We start from the raw sequence: 15,951 nt of genomic DNA, 5'->3' as shown, positions 1-15,951 counted from the left end.
TAGTGTTCAAACTGAGTGGCTGCCAGCAGAGGAACCGTGTCCGCTTGCAGCTTCTGGAGCAGTGGAAGTGCAGTTACAGACACGATCACCAAAGGTACCTGCTTTTGCAATAAGTGGTAACATAAGTTAACAGCAAAATAAACTTCTGTAATATTGCATGAGTAGCAACTCCTCAACTGGCAGGGAGTGGAGGGTCTCTACTCAGCAAGTTGGAATTAATAAAACACTTCAGAGGAAGAAATCTGTCACTCAGTAGGTAGCAGAACCTCTGCACTATCGAGGTGGTCTCTGAACTCCACAAAAATGTGGCAGCTGCTGAGGTTTATTGAACTAAAAATTCCAAGTTTTATTTTTTCCCTGTTCAGGTTGTTCTCTAATCTTTGGCTTACGGTTTAACAGCTTCCAGCATGAGAAGAGTACTGGTACAGTTCAATGCATCATGTTAAAAAAAACCTGCAGGTAAGCAGTAAGTGTATTTACTCTTCAGGAGAGTCACAGGGAACTCTTAAAGAGGTCCGGGAATACACATCAAGGTGTTGAACAGCCTCATTTAGTAAATTCACTGTGAAAATTCATGTTGTCATATTTTTCAATAAACTCAGGGCTGGGGGAATTATTCCCCTGTGGACAGATGTACTTTTAACAGTAGAGGGTAGGCTTATTTTCTACAGCAGATAAGTTGCAGATCAATGCCTGAAATATTACAGGTGAGAAGATGTATCCAGCATGACTCTGAAATGTGCTTTCTGAAGGGAGGACTCTCTCTCTTTTTTTTTCTTTTTTTTTTTTCTTCCCTGACTACAGTGTTTCACTTGCAAATACAGATTCTCTACTATGGATATGATTGTTTTTCAAGGAAAATCAAAATCTGGAGAAAACTGATTAATGATCCAAAGGAATATAATGATCTGAACTAATAAAGTAAATAGAAATATTTATGTGCTTTATGTACACTGTACATTGTTTAAATATTTTAAAAGTTAATATTCTACTTGAAAGGGCATGTTATTCTCTATTAAATCCTCTTGGTACTATGATGGTTAAACTTACTAGTTTTGGTACAGAAGTTTGGTTTATAATTTTATAATAAAGTTGAAATGTGATTTAGTTAACCTTGTTTTCTGACTCTGCTGCCACCAGGCTAGGAGAAAGCAGAGATCCTACAGCTATTTCTGAACTTCAACGAGAAAAGGCTGGGGGTACTGTGTGCTTAAATATCATTAGATGGTGAAGTACAAGTAGGGAAGAGGTTGAAGGAACAAGTTAAAATGCTAGCCTTTTGGCAGTACAATCTTAACTTTATGAAGACTACTACCCTGAGAGCACCCTCTGTCCTCTGGAGACTAATGGAACCAGTAACCTGGTCAACTCCCTTTTCCTTTCATAATGTCCACATGCCAAATAGTTCAGTTAGAATGAACCTCTGTTTCTGAAACCCATCTCATTGCATTAATATCCAAGTACTTGCAGTAGTTTTGAAGAGCTTCAGAGAAGGTCGTCTCTCAGCTGTCCTAAAAGAGCCGGAGCTTTCACTTGTTGAAACATGAACAGCAGAACACACGAGCAGCATATTCTAGAAAAACAAAGGCTCCAAGAGGATGCTGCTTGGCTAATGCTGCAGCAGCTGCTGTAATGGAAGCGTGTCTGTTTTAATATGAAACCTAGGGCAAAGGTGTGAACTGCTACTGGATCCAGACCCATGCTGAATGTCAGAAGACAGGCAAGAGTCAAGGCAGGAGGAGGACGCGTCCTTCATGTAAATTGTAGCCATGCAGCAAAATGATCCTGGCAGTACAGCCAGTAGTTTCACGTATGTGGTGGTCTGTTTTCCTGTCCAGGCAGAGAGTAACCTTTGGAAAGTAAGTCCTGACAGCAAAGGAGAAACTGCTTCAGTTTTATTTCTTTATCTATAAAAATACCCAAACTTTAAAAACCCAAGGAGACTACACCAGCCCCTAGATAAGTGCCCTGGTCTACATTATGGGCAGAAAAATGGATTCAGCACTGACATTTCTTCAGAGAGTCATTTTAATTCATTCCGTATGCTTGCCATGGATCTTTATAACTACCTCTGATGGACTTAGGCATTTTATTTCTATCCGTGGCTCCGCCGAGGACTCCCTCTATTTCTTCCACCTACCTAGTTCTCAGCTGTTGCCTTGAGGGAATTCTTGTGTCAAGGCTGGTCAGCTGCCCCGCAGCGCTAGCATGGGGCAACCAGTCTCCGCTTCCGGATGCATTCCCAGATCCAGTTGGGAGACACACGCTTAGCACCAGGATTCTCATCAATGTCCCCTATAACATGCGTTGCTGAGGCTGTGTCAAACTCCGGCACAATATCCCCATCATATGCGATAAAGTACCGCCGGATTTTGTCGAAGTCCTTCACGGAGGGCGACAGGTAGAGCTTCACCCCAGTGAATATGTCCAGCAGCGGCTGCATGGTGTGAGAGAGGATGAGAAGCACAGGTTGGTAAAACATGAGGTTGGTCTGGAAATTACACTGAATTCTTTGAGGCATGAACAAGTCCATTCACAGTTCCCAAGGTTATCATGCTAATCCCATGCCTAGTAACTGTAAATTGCTCTTTGGACTGCCCTTAAATCCTACACAAGAGCAGCACCCTCCCCTTCCTTCAAAAGCCAGATCTCACAGCTAACAGTGCCTCCCTAGCGCAGGGAAATTACTGCCCCATCATTACCCTCTGTGATGATGCTGATGTGGGTCCAGTAAACCTGATCTTAGTGTCTTTGTCTTCACAAGCTGATGCTCCTTAGTTAAAGTAGGAGAACATAACCACCCTGGGAGGGGGCTTGCTGTTTACATCAAAATAGCCACTCCAGGCTCATCAGGAAATTATAGCGCAGAGATTCTTAACCCACTCCTACAATTTGCTGCCCAATGGGCTAAAAAGGACAGTGCTCTCCATTTACAGCTCCCAACTCTTCCAGATGCAGCAGTTGGGAAGAGTAGCTGCTCAGCAATCACACTTTGTGGAGGACACTGTTGGTGGGTGAAGAGAGTACTGGCCTTTGGCGTGACAAACCCAGTTACTGCAGACAGGAAAGCAGAGCTGCAGCCATCTGTTTCTTTTACAAGGGGGCTTGTTGCTGCTGTTTCTGCCTTTATATTTCATTTTAATTTAGAGTGCTGCTATAGGAAGATTTCAAAGACATTCCAGATGGAAGGCAAAAGTGAACAGACAGTTGAAAATGCCTCAGCTCCCTCCCACCCCAAAGTGTTTGCTCTCCAGCTGTCTGTACCTTTTTTCCGTTGTCATCCATCTCAGATGCTTTTCTCTTCTCCCCTCGTTTCTCCTCTGATTTTTGAGGGGATCCAATGACTGCTTTGCTCTCTAAAAACAAAAGCTTGTCTCATTTGTGCTCTCTGTAGATACTGGTTGTGTATTAAAGCGGGGGGAGAAGGCTTTTCCCTCCCTCTTTCTGTAAAATCCATGAAGCAGAATGTAACCAGTAAGACACATTTTTCTACTGCAAATGCCGAGGGGCATCTTCCTGCCCTCATCTCCAGGATGTTGCTGTTCAACTTCCCTCCTTGCTAGCACCACGCTGCTTTTTTGAGACTGCTCATAAATTTGCTACAAGTTATTTCCCTGGTGACAAAGTGCTGTTGAAGCAAACTCATTTCACAGCTTTGCAATTTACTACCTGGAAATCCCCTCCATCCAGGTGCCCTGTTATATGCATGAATTTCATCCAAATAAAATTAAATAGTGGTTTATAGACAAAAATGTCTAACCACAGGGCATGTCATCTGCAGGAATGGGAGCAGCAGGTTTGCTGTTCAGACCAGTCTTACACATTCTGCTAAGGACCTTGATCTAGTAAGATTAAAAGGGACTGCTGTCCCAGAGAAATCTCTCCAAAGTGGTTTTGGTACTAACTATAACCAAGACTCTGCTGCGTTCGAGATAGCCGTTCTAGGCAGCTGATAATCTCAGAGAGCTTTTGTTGTCTAAATGAGTTGCCTACGCACCAACCTGAACAGCATCATCAGTGCTGTTTCCATCTTTTCTTAACGCCAGCACGCCTCAGAGTTGTGGCTGTTCACTCCATGCTTTGAATAACACAGGCCAAAGCAAGGGTCTCAGCATCTTCCCATTAATCCTGACACGCACATATTCTTTGAGCATCTGAAGGCAAAGATCCAAAGCTGGCCTGCGCCAAACACAGAGAACGCACCCTGCGGCTCCTCTCTCTGGAAAGCACCGACTTACCTTCCAGCTTCTGGGATTTTGCAGGTGACTTGCTTGGGGGAGTTTTGATAGTGCTGTGTGGTGTGGAAGACCTGGAATTTCCCTCATTCTCTCCACTGCTGCCAGCTGTGGACTCATCTTCCTCCCCAGCAGCAACACTGAAATCAGCCTTCTCTTTGGAGAGCTGGTACAGCTCCTGTCCCGCCAGAAAGAAAGCACCGCCGTTAACCCCAGTGAAACCTCTGCTGACAGACCTAGCTGGAATGCGTGTGCTCCTCTTGTGTGTCTCCCCTGACACATTTGCTCATACTCTTTTTCTTCCTGCACCTCTTTGTAGATATTTTCCTGTCAAATTTGTTCAAACTCTGTGTTCCACACAGCTAGGTGACACGAAGGGAAGCCATACAGAGAGGTACCAAAAGCCACATTCACACGATCTGCTACAGAACAAGCCAGACTGTTCAGAAAACAGTCTGAACAATACCCACTGCTCGCTCAGGGACAGTCTGTCTGGAGAGGGCATTTCACCTTCCTCTCCCCTACCTGCACAGGGAGCCAGAAAGACTGCTGGGCAGCATTGGGCTGAATCCTGCCTTGCATTGATGGTGTAACAAGCACTTACATCTGCTGCCAGTACCCCTGCAGGCAGCGTGAAGACAGCCCAAACGACAGTAACAAGACTGAGAACAGAGCTCATCAACAGCTGACTTAGTGCTGGGAATGGCAGCAAGCCAACTGGTTTCTGTCCGTACAGGAGGGGTGGAAGCTGTGTGGGGTGGGTGCAGCCCCAGGGGTCCTGGAGGACGGCCATTTGGCCCCTGTGCCCTGGAACCGGGCCAGGCTAGCCTCAGTCTCTTCCCAGATGCCTCCCCCAATCTCAGCAATTAATGGGAGACCAAATGACCATAAACACTTAAGAAAATAAAGGTCACCTCTTTCAGGAAGGAAATTCCTCACCATGAAGGCTGTTACAAGAGCTGATACAACTAGCTGCCAGCACAGACTTTCCTGAAAAGTGCACAACCCAAGAGCTCAAGAGACTAAAGAGGCCCCATGAGAGAATAAGATTCACCTCAAAATAATCCAGCAAGGAGCCTGAGCCTAGAATAAATGGAAAACGTAACAGGCCATCACAGGTACCTTCACTACGTACCCTGCTATGAGGATTGGTCTTTTTAAACATGCTGCAGACATACTGTGCTAACTCACCTTGAGCTGCTGGAGGTTGGTGGCTGTCTTCCAGTCTTTGTCATCTCGAATGCGGGTGCAGCGAGGGAAGCGGATGGAGATCCCATCTGCAGTGTGGGCTTCAGCTTTAGAGAATTCAGCCCCTGTGATCTCCCACACTGGGGCTTTCTAAACACAGTATCGAGGAAGTCACGTCATATTCCTGTGTTGTCTGATGAACTAACTCTACACTCTGTGTTCCTCTATCTACTTCTGCAACAGCCCCCCCCCTCCCCAGCACACAGAGTTCCATATATACAAACTGACCTTCTTGGTCACATTAATTAAAAAAACTTCTATTGTAATTTCATCAAGTCGGAGATCCTCAACTAATACACAATGCCCACTTCTAAACAACACCTTTTCTATCAGACGTACATGGCACAAAGCACACTGATAAATTTCATAAAACAACAGCAAATTCTGGGTTACAGTTGTGCTTCAACTATTTTAAGTCAGTTTATGCCTCAAATTTAAAATAAATTCACTTCTGGAAAGGATTTAATGCACAAGAATATTTCCCAGAAGTGCTGCAGGTATGATTTCTTCATGAAGCTCTTAGCCTCAAATGCACCTGCAAGATTCAGAGATAAAAACTTGCACTTTATTTCCTGTTCAAGTATGAAGGCTAATCTTGTAAGAGAGACAATTTGTACATGTATAAATGAAATATAGTAGATTCCTCTATCAGAGCTGGAAAACATAGATAAATGACTATGACAGCACTTACCTTTGGGTCTGGGACAATGAAGTCTGGGTAGTAGATTTTGTTAATTTTTAGCCACTTTGGAATTTTACTAGGATCCTATTAAAAGTACAAAACCAAAACGATAGCACTTAAGATCATGTATGAACCTGTTCCTACAAAAGAGGTTGCTGAAAGATAACCTAGTGCTAGATTAGCATAAGGGGACTGCATTGCCTTTGTATGGATGAAGCTTGCTTTAGCCTTCAGTGCAAGGGGCACTGATCTGCAACAGTTTCTCTTATTTAGATAATCACAAAAATTACCCATAACAGCTCTCAATTACTGTCATTCTATATGTAAAACACTAACACTGTTGCACCAGTTGTGATTCATATAAGACTACATTTTTTAAGAGTCTATAACCTTGATGCAAATGGCTTTCAGAATGTCAAGTAAATATTAAAATTCAGCCCTTTGTTTATAAGTCAAATCTTGAAAAATAAAGATTCCTCACCTGAATAAGTCACGCACAAAGTCTTAGCTCCTGACATATCCAATTATCTAGCCACGACAGTCTGACTTGAGGATTTCTCAACCGCAGCCCCATCTAGCGACTGTCTCCCCCAGTTGCAATACGCCCAAAATTGGTAATTGCTCTGCTCTTCCCAATAAAACTGTCTGAGCAGGAGACAGATGGTGCTTGGCTTCCCACTCAGTGTCTGAGTACAATCTCAGGCAGCGCTTCATCTTCGGGAGCTGCCTGCACCTACATCTCATTTGTGTCAGAGCAGTTTATCTGATTTAACTCCAGCTGAGCCCCTGTTCATTCCCAGCAGAGCACTTCAATTCTGCCTTTAGCCAGCACCTCAGCTGCAGCTCAGCAGCAAGAAGGCTTTACCAAGCTCTTTGCTGAGCGTTCCTTTGATCACCTCCGTGCCAGAGCCCCTCTCACCTTGCTGATCTTCACCATATCCAGCTCTGTTTGCAGACGTGCCAAGGTGGCATCATCGTGGCCACCAGAACACTTGGTCACAGTGCACCACTTCTCACTCTTGGGATCGTAGCAGCCCATGAGGAAGATGGACATCATCCCACCTGCAGGAGGGGAGAGCAGGGGGGTTCACATCTTCTACAGGAAAAGACACAGCTTTCCAAAAAGCAAAGTCATGAACCAAAACCACTTTCCATCTTCAGGAGTCAAAGGGCCGTGGGCTTGTGATGGTTTCAGAGCATCAACTCCCACAGCGAGCCTCTACTGGGTGGAAGAGCCCAGCCCAAGACCCAAGTAAACTCACAGCCTGGCACGTGACGGGCTGCAGCAGTCACTGCTAGAGCCAGTCTCATTCTGGTAGGAGACCAAATGCTACAGGAGGCCTGGAATGGGAAAAAGCTTGAGGGTTTTCTGAACTGACAGATCTGCGACTTAAGTCTACTTCAGAGGCTTACCTTTACTACCCTGTCCATAGAACGCGCCCAGCACCACCAGGTCTGCTGTGTCAGCCATGGCACCCTCATTGAGGTAGTCCTTCTTCACTTTCAGCCAGTGTCGTTTTCCTGGTTCATAATTACCCTGTGCAGAACAAGGCGAGAATGCCCAGTCAGGAAGGAGATCATCTGGTGGACAGCTATCTCCTCAAACAGCCCGTGCTTTTTTCCAGCTGTGCAAGAGCACAGCAATGCTCCAGTATATAAGGAGAAACTTGCACTGGATGTCGGCATCGACAAGAACCCGGTGATGTTTCGAAAGGATGCTCAACCTTGTGTATTTCATCCACAGACCCATCTGTTGTTACTCCCCGATTCCCAGCATACACCAGTAAAAAGCAAACGTGAACCTGCCTTTATATCTTTCAACACCAATCCTTCCAGTCCCTCACGGATGACTCGGGTGATCATATCTGCCAGATCTGAAGCTTTCTGAAAAGGAAAGGAATTGTGGTAAGCTCGAGACTGTCATACTTCAGCCTCCTCTAGACAGCTCAGCTTTGCACAGTACACACCAAGTTACAACAGGCTTTAGCTCCTTCTAACAATGTCAAAGTTACAAAGTCTACAAAATCATCAGCCAAAAAAAGATGTGCAAGCTAGGACTATACTGAAGTGGCTGTAGCTGAGACAAGACGGGAGCACAGGCATGGCCTTCTGGAACAACACTAGCTCACAAAATCCTGCACACAGACCAGAAGTAGAACCATTCTGACAGGCAGGGAAGTGCTGGGTTTGCCAGTCTTAATAATAAAAAAGCCACGCAGTAAAGGAGCTGTGAAGTGTCTGGAGGGCAATCTAGGAGATCACCATGCGTGCTGTTTTAACACTGAACTCACTGTGACATGCTTCATCTCTGAGAAGAGGATCCGGTTTGGGATTTCAACCATGTTATCGTGGAGAAACTTACGACGTTCACAGAGAGGCCTAACAAGCAAGAAATTTCACGTGAACATTGAGAAAAGCTATTTAAATAATTGAATGAATTATCCTACAGAGTTCCAGAAAGGACAGTCAATTCTTACTTTCCCCCAGGAAGTGATACAATAGAAGTTTTGTGTTAAGAGTGCACTTGGTTTCAGAGGATATAATATGAATTTCAGTTCAGTTGAAATGCAGTTTAATCCTGATATTTTGGAACTGCAGAGCAAGATGGAGCTCCAGGTGATGCTCCATAACACAGCAAGGATTCTCCCGTGCTGTCTTGGTTTTACAGGGGTAAACAGCCGGTCCCAACAGCCAATATGAACTGCTCCCTCTGCAGGGATTCAAGTTCACCTGGGAAACCCGTCAGGCTACTCTCAACATTATGCCAGACACGTACCTGTCCATCAGGCTGACGTCATTGAAATAGACGCAGTCGAACACAAACAGGCAAACGTTGGCATCTTGGAAAGCAGCTTTCTGAGAGACAATTAAAAAGAAAATCTGCAGTCGTGGCAAGCAGATACATGGAGTTTTAGAAAAATAACAGAAACAAAAGAATGTATTTTTGTCTCCATAATCTTTTAGTTATAATGAGCTTAGGCCTCTTCCAAAAGGCAGAAGTATTCTGAGAATTAAAATTAGACTGAATGTGTCAAAGCACAAAGTAAGAAAATAAAACATGCTAATTTCCCAGTGACAGGGGACTAATGCCACAAATATTAATGACTTTGGGCAATCTAATATCCGTCACTACTGCTGCAACAAAAAAAACCAAAAAGCATTCTAGAGACTGCAGATTAATGGCTACTATAAGTTAAAGCTCTTACAATTTAATTTTCATTTTACTGTCCTCTCCCTCACCACCATTTAGTCTAGAGATAAGCACTACATAATATTCACATGGACTAAATACTCTCTGCATCATTCTGGCCTTCCAATCTGCCATACATTGGTCAAGCAACGCCAAGCAATGACAGAGCTGCAAGATTTTCCAAGCATTTTTAAAAATATTTACCTTGAGCTGAAGTTTTCTTACTGTCCTGCTAGTGATGAGGTTAGTATCAAATCTATTGTATTAGTGCAGTACCTTTTCATTAATAGCAGCCTTCTCAGGGATCTTATTTTTCCCCCGAACGCTCTATTAAGCACCAGATCTCTTAAATTACCCTGTGATAACAGACCACATGCTAGTGCATTTAAGTTAGCAGAGTAACAGCCTGCAACCACAATGAGGGATTTTTTTTTTACCTTGTGCACACCCAGAGTCCCAAAAGGAAGTGGCTTGCCAGTTTTGTTATCAATCAGAAGAACTTCTGAATCCAGGATCATACTTTGCCCACCAGGGAAAGCCAGGGGGATGAAGTCCTTAAAATGGGCTACCTTGGGGAAAAAAAAAAAAAAAAAAAAAAAAAGGAAAGAAAAATATATGTTTACTGGCTGAAGAGATGGGCTCACTCCAATGCAGATGTTTTCTCCAGAAATGTGTCTAGGCACATGCAGGCCTATCTGCACTAGCTTTATTTTCTACTGTGGTACAGAGAGCACAGTCTACAAATAGAAAAATGAATCTTGAACAAATATAACCAAGTCACCCAACTGGCATCAAGCCTCCCAAAAAGCAGTGCATAAAGAGGACTCTAAGGCAGGTCAGTTAACTGTAGTTTCAAGCTCTTGAAGTCCACCAAAACTAATTGATTACAATTCTATTAAGTGTTGTTTTTCCAGATTCCGAGTACCTACGCAAATTAGAAAAAGGTCTGCAAAAGAAGGTATCCTCCTTGCCTATAGAAACTGTTGGGAAATTCAGTTGTGTTTACAGAGGAGCAGGCACAACAGATGAGAGTTTATAGGTGCTTACTTTGTGAGGGAGGACAGGTTTGAGGCTTCTGCTGAAGTAGCTGAAATGGTCTCCATTTTTATGGACCTGCACCCGCTCACCATCGTATTTGATCTCTGCATACATGCCATTCGGGCACTTCTTCATGGCATACTCAATTGACTTGCAGGCTTCAGCCTTAGAAAGGTGGAGAGAGAAGTTCCGAACAAACTCAGCTGATATATTTAAAAAGAAAGCTACTCTTACCTAGTTTAATGAACAATCTACCAATTCCTTTGTAGATCTTTCTGGCCAGGGTCTCTGATATCAATTCAAGTTTTCCTTTTCTTAGTCAGAATCATCTGCATAGGCCCAAATAATTACAGCTTTTCAGTGTTTATTTCCTCCAGACACTTAAAGGTGTAAGTACTGTGCCTTTTGTAGGAGTGTGCTTAGCCTAGAAGTAAAGATTTAACCCTGATTTGTTCAAACAAAAAACAAACTGATTTGAATCTCTAATCCAATGACAAGTTTACACTATCTCCAGACAAAGGATCAACTTCTGGAATGACAGCAAAGAAAGAAAGTCACTTCTGGACTGAAAGCAAATTAAAATTTTAGCTTCTGTAGTGTCACTGAAGCTGCAAGTACTGAGTACATTCTACTCTTGGTAGAAAATACTTTATAAAATGGCATTAAACATAAAAATCAGCACTGCACACTCTATTAGCTCATACCACGTACAGTCACTTATCCCTCTACTGCCTGTTAAAGGTGAGGGTCTCTGAGTACATATGGGAACTCCATCTCTTGCTCGGCTGAAGGTCACCACTGCAGAGGAGCCAACATTACCAGCATGGGCTGAACTGGGGTCATCAGAGAGGCCTGGACACTGAGGGTTCGCTTCACACCGGGCATCTTCTCAGCCTCCTGCTGGTTCTCCAGGACTCGCTCTACCACGTCCTGGAGGTTGCGTGATGCTTTGAACGCCTCGTAAGCATTGGGATCCAAAGCATCCAACCTTTAACAAATTGAGGAGAGAAGGGAAACACGGATCAGCCTCAGGTCTGCTGCTCCTGGTTTATGAGGCTGATGCCCACTTCTGGTTTTATCTCACAATGAAAAGTAAGACTTACACGTGCTTTGCTCCAGCATTCATTTTCAAGTCATGCTTAATTAGCCTGATGATGCATTTCAGGTCATTGCCTGTACATCTGAAATGCAAGAGATTCAGAGATGGCAGACATTTAACTGAGCTACTTTCCAACTGGAAAAAAAAACCTGATCCAGGCCTCTGTAAAAAAAGGTCCTCCCCTTCTGCAGGGTTTAAACTCAAATGAGGACATGTTACTAGTGACATCTGAGAGGCACAAAAGAATACCCAAAAGGCTTTTTAGCATCTTTATGTTTGAATACCAATATTCTGCCTCAGTGTTGACGCACCTTCCAAAATTCACTTAACACATCAAGAGTAAATGATAGTCACATCCTCAGCCTTAGATCGACCCAAGCTGAGCCAGACTAAGAATATTCCATGTGTCTAAATGGCTCAAACACTTTTCCCAACATAGTTCTGCATGCCACTTGTTTAGTACTGATCAAACAGTGTCTTGACAGGCAAGGATGAAATCCTCTGGCAATGTCCAGCATTGCCGTCAGCAGTCAAGGTGTCTTCATCAAACCACTAAGAGCACCTTGCAGATGTTAAATTCAGTTTTCTGTGGCGTATAATTAGTTTTTCTCCTATGCCAGCTTGTGAAATGTAGATAACCACTCCTAGTTTTAGCATAAACCTTCAGAGGCTGATTACTTTCCTTACCTGCGAGAGATCTGTTGCAGCACACTTTGCTGGTCATCCTCCTTAGTCAGCTTTGATAGCTGGATGAGGAATTCATCTACCTCTTGGATGGTCAGGATACTTTTGGGAGCTGGAGGACAACACTTGCTCTGTTCAAAGAAGAGGCGTACGGTCTCGGAAACATCTCCCTGTCTCCAAAAACAAAATAAGGGTGTGGGTCAGAGCTATGGCTAGAGAAAGGGGATGCCACTGAAGATTCAACATGGTTCCAATAAGTACGAGAAAGTGCAGGAATGATGCTGGGATTGAATGAAGGAATTGGAACCAAACATTAGAAAAAAGCTGCCACAACAGAGATTAAATCTTTTCAGGTTTCATTTGAAAAAAAAGGTATGTAAGAGTACCAGTATCATCCCATTGCTCCGTTTTTCACTGCTGTAGCATCACAGACCCTTTATTTCCTCAGGATGAATCCACTTACAAATCCAAGGATCTCAAACAGTCTGGGATGTCACTAGAAGGCAGTATATATACCAAGGCAATAAACAGGGGTGAAAGAATTAGCCTCATTATCTAATTAACCCATTTTCTCCACCTTGCAATGAATCAGAAATGTGCATTGTCAATTACCAACTCCTATGCAGAGGAATCAAATGCACACATGTGAGCACTTGCAAGTGTATGAGTGCAGCTTAATTGTATGAACCAACTTAATCTCACAGTAATAGATCTGCTCATTGAATCGCAGTTTTTGATACGTGATGTTACAAAAAATGTAATATAAATCAGTTACATAGGAATATGCTGGGCAAAGCAGCTTAGCCACAGCAGGTGCAGCTCAACTTCCTAGATATTTTAGTTTTGCTTTCTAAAGTTTTGCAGGTGAGTTCATGTCTTGCTGTCTGTTCAAACACTATTTTCTAAAGGTTCCAGATGGCAGAAAGCACTATGAAAACTGCTAAAGCAAAAAAAAAAAAAAAAAAATCACCAGCCAAGCTAACAATCTTTCAAATAGGATAAAAAAAAAAAAAAGAATTTCCATACCAAGAGACTGAACAACAGAAATTAAGAGAACTGCTGTCTGTACTCACCTGTTCCAGGTCCCGGATCATTTCTTCTTGGCTGCAGTTAAAAATCCTACTAAACAGCTTTACAATCTGCTTATCGTTCAAGTTGTAAACAATTTTAATGACGCCTGGTAACAGCAGCTTAATGGTCAGGTACACATCACCATGAAAACCATCTGGAAAAAAAAGACAGACTGTTAGAAACTGTCACAGTTTATTTTCTCGTACAGGCTATGGTTGTTTGTGCCCATTGGCATGACCCTGGGAAAAAAGAAAAGCACAGCTGGGGCCTCGTCTTTCCACCATGCTGTTCTGCTTCATACGAAAGGAGATTTCTCAGGGGAAACATCCGCAATTGTCCTCCAAATCTGACCTCAGCACTAAGTTTGGCAGCACCTACAGACACTCCCCATAATCCTAGACTGAGACATTCTTATCTGAATTTGGTATTTGGATAAACAGTTCACTTTGCAAACATTATCTCCATAGCTCAGAAACCATCACAGCTTAGACTACACAGCAATCAGATTTTATTTCACCCTTGGTTTTGAAATAATACTTTGAAGTTGATTCTGTGAGCGGTTTCATATGCCGAGAATGCCAAGCAGGAACCATACCTCCTCCACTTCCCTTCTTCAGAAAATCCTGGATGATCTGCGTCTTCACGTTATAGCTGGGCTTTTCAGCAACCATGGCACAGAGCTTCCTGAACTCTCGCAGCAAGCAGTCTTTGTGCTTCGGATCACATTTTTTTGCAGATAGGGTAGATTTGTGGGAAGAGTTTGCAGAGACATCTTCTGAATTCTTTGGCTTGGCTGCAAAGACATAAAAAGTTGCTTTTTAAACAAGTACAATAGGGTGCAAATTTTGAAGTTGAGGCCACCTCTGCTTGGCAAGCTGAAAAGAATAACTCCGGTATGCTGGCAAAGCTTCAGAACTGAATAATGTGTGCTATGCCAAAATTTGTGACTTTTAAATTTTCATTACCATTAAAAAAACACCTCAAACTATTTTTTCATTAGTTTTGCTCTTCATAGTACACCAGAATTTTCTACACCTTAATTCTGACAGACAAATATGGTTAAACCTTGGTGAAAATGTTCTTCTCTCATGATACCAACTCCCCTACAGATCTCTTTGTGTACGTGGCGACTCATGGTCTGGGTGGTTCAGAGCTCCACGTCTGTGTCAGGTCAGCAGGTGCCCAACACAGTGACTGTCCTGCTGGCAGCTGCTTCTCAGGACAAGCTGCTGAGGAATAACCCTTTCCCCTTCCACGAACACTGCAACTGGGAATCCCTCTCAACACATGTTTTACAGATTTTGAGTTCCACATGGGATATGGCTACTCTGTACCTGCACAGTTTGATTGAAATTGGCCAATGGACTAACACAGCAGTGGAGTCAGCCTGACAGTGTGGGTTACTGCACAAACTTTCTAGAAACTCAAACATCAGTTCTTTCAGGACTGACAGCCTCAGAAAGCACTAACATTTTTTGGCAAACCAGATTTTTAAACAATAATTAAAACTAAGCCACCTTCTACAGATAAAGAAATACAGATCTGAGCTAAGTTAACACACCTCTTATGCTGATATTAGAAGAGAAGGATTTCCCAGAATCAGTTTTTTAAATCCTACCTGTGAAGCCAGAAAACTTCTTTGGAGTGTTGAGAGCAAATGGATCTTTCGTAGTTAGTTGTCCTGTGGCAGTGAGCTTAGCTTGGACTATCACTTTTTTCTTCGGTGTACTTCCAGCCTTGGAATTAGCTTCTGTAGAACAGCAAGGTTCAAACCAGCAGTCAGAAATAACCTCATACACCACTCAACATATCATGTAAGATATACTACAACAAACAAGTCTTAAAACAACAGGGGAAAGAGGAGAAAAAAAATGAAGGAACATTTTTCAGCTAGCAAAAGTTAAAAGAGTACACAATTTACTAAAGATCATGAAAAAAAGATTAAAATGGAAAATAACTGATGCCTCCTCCTGGGATTTATCTGCATGTGAATTAAACCACCAGACCTTCTCCATACTCAGTTGTGACAAATTAATTAAGATGTCCTATCATAGAAGTGACAACTTCCCTTTCCTCCAGGGCTCAGACACAGATTTGAGCAGCGCTACCACTTTGTCACTTGCTCACGCTAATACATCAGTGAGGATTTTGTGGTAAAGGCATGACTGTGTGGCAATCAGTGGCACACCCTGAAGACGAGTAAAGCAGAATGACCCAGGTACTGCCTGGTGTCTCACCTGAGATGTGCTTGTTGATTAACTCTTTCTCCCCATCTTGTAGCTCTTCCCACCCTTCCAAGTCTGTGATGTCTTCGATTTTCTTGGTGGTGGCCCGGGCCTTCTCTAGCTTCTCAAAGATGCACTTCACATGGTACCACTCCTTCATATCCCCACCAGACTCCGTGAAAGGATTGGGAACAATCTTTCCAATGCGCACCATTCCCTTCACGATCTTCTCCTTACACTTCTTGCAGCCTGCCGTGCCACGCTTGGCATAGTCTACGCAGTGCCTCTGCTCTGCCATGTCGTCGGCAGCGGTGCAGGCTCGGCGAAGCCAACTGTGCCACACCAGGGAGAAGCGCAAAGCCCCAGCACCACCACCCTGGCTTCTGCCTACGCACCGGAGAGACACGCTCCTCAACAGCAGCTGGTACCAGTCACTGGGGCTGGCCTCGGGGAGCCCAACGCAGCAAAGGTAGGCTCTG

General features: G+C 43.5%; 1 protein-coding gene across 2 annotated transcripts; it reads right to left on the bottom strand.

Annotated features, from left to right (window-relative positions):
• Positions 1–1,882: 1,882 nt before the first annotated feature.
• On the bottom strand, positions 1,883–15,935 carry LIG3 (ligase III, DNA, ATP-dependent). Of its 2 annotated transcripts, none has more exons than XM_010084374.1 (19): positions 15,485–15,927; positions 14,866–14,997; positions 13,843–14,040; positions 13,250–13,401; positions 12,180–12,346; positions 11,497–11,574; positions 11,213–11,381; positions 10,403–10,558; positions 9,793–9,924; positions 8,942–9,021; positions 8,457–8,544; positions 7,972–8,049; positions 7,579–7,702; positions 7,085–7,227; positions 6,175–6,249; positions 5,427–5,573; positions 4,235–4,413; positions 3,265–3,352; positions 1,883–2,437 (listed from the first exon to the last, which is right to left on the bottom strand). In XM_010084374.1, exons 1-19 carry the CDS (start codon positions 15,768–15,770, stop codon positions 2,204–2,206), a joined length of 2,706 nt encoding a protein of 901 aa, XP_010082676.1. In that variant the 5' UTR covers positions 15,771–15,927; the 3' UTR covers positions 1,883–2,203. The 2 variants fall into 2 exon arrangements, with proteins under 2 accessions (XP_010082676.1, XP_010082677.1); XM_010084375.1 differs by having other exon boundaries at positions 2,204–2,437; positions 3,265–3,356; positions 4,239–4,413; positions 15,485–15,935.
• Between the last annotated feature and the right edge of the window lie 16 nt (positions 15,936–15,951).

The sequence above is a fragment of the Pterocles gutturalis genome, unplaced genomic scaffold (assembly GCF_000699245.1).
Source record: "Pterocles gutturalis isolate BGI_N339 unplaced genomic scaffold, ASM69924v1 scaffold46260, whole genome shotgun sequence".
NCBI lineage: Eukaryota > Metazoa > Chordata > Aves > Pterocliformes > Pteroclidae > Pterocles > Pterocles gutturalis.
Note: the sequence above shows the minus strand (reverse complement) of the source record. Positions and strands in the feature narration are given on the sequence as shown.

Coding starts and splice junctions, on each gene's coding strand:
- LIG3 (XM_010084375.1), bottom strand. CDS start 15,770: ATGGCAGAGCAGAGGCACTGCGTAGACTATGCCAAGCGTGGCACGGCA. Junction 12,347..13,249: donor TGATCCGGGACCTGGAACAG/GTGAGTACAGAC, acceptor TTTTGGAGACAG/GGAGATGTTTCCGAGACCGT. Junction 8,545..8,941: donor GACGTCAGCCTGATGGACAG/GTACGTGTCTGG, acceptor CTTGCTTGTTAG/GCCTCTCTGTGAACGTCGTA.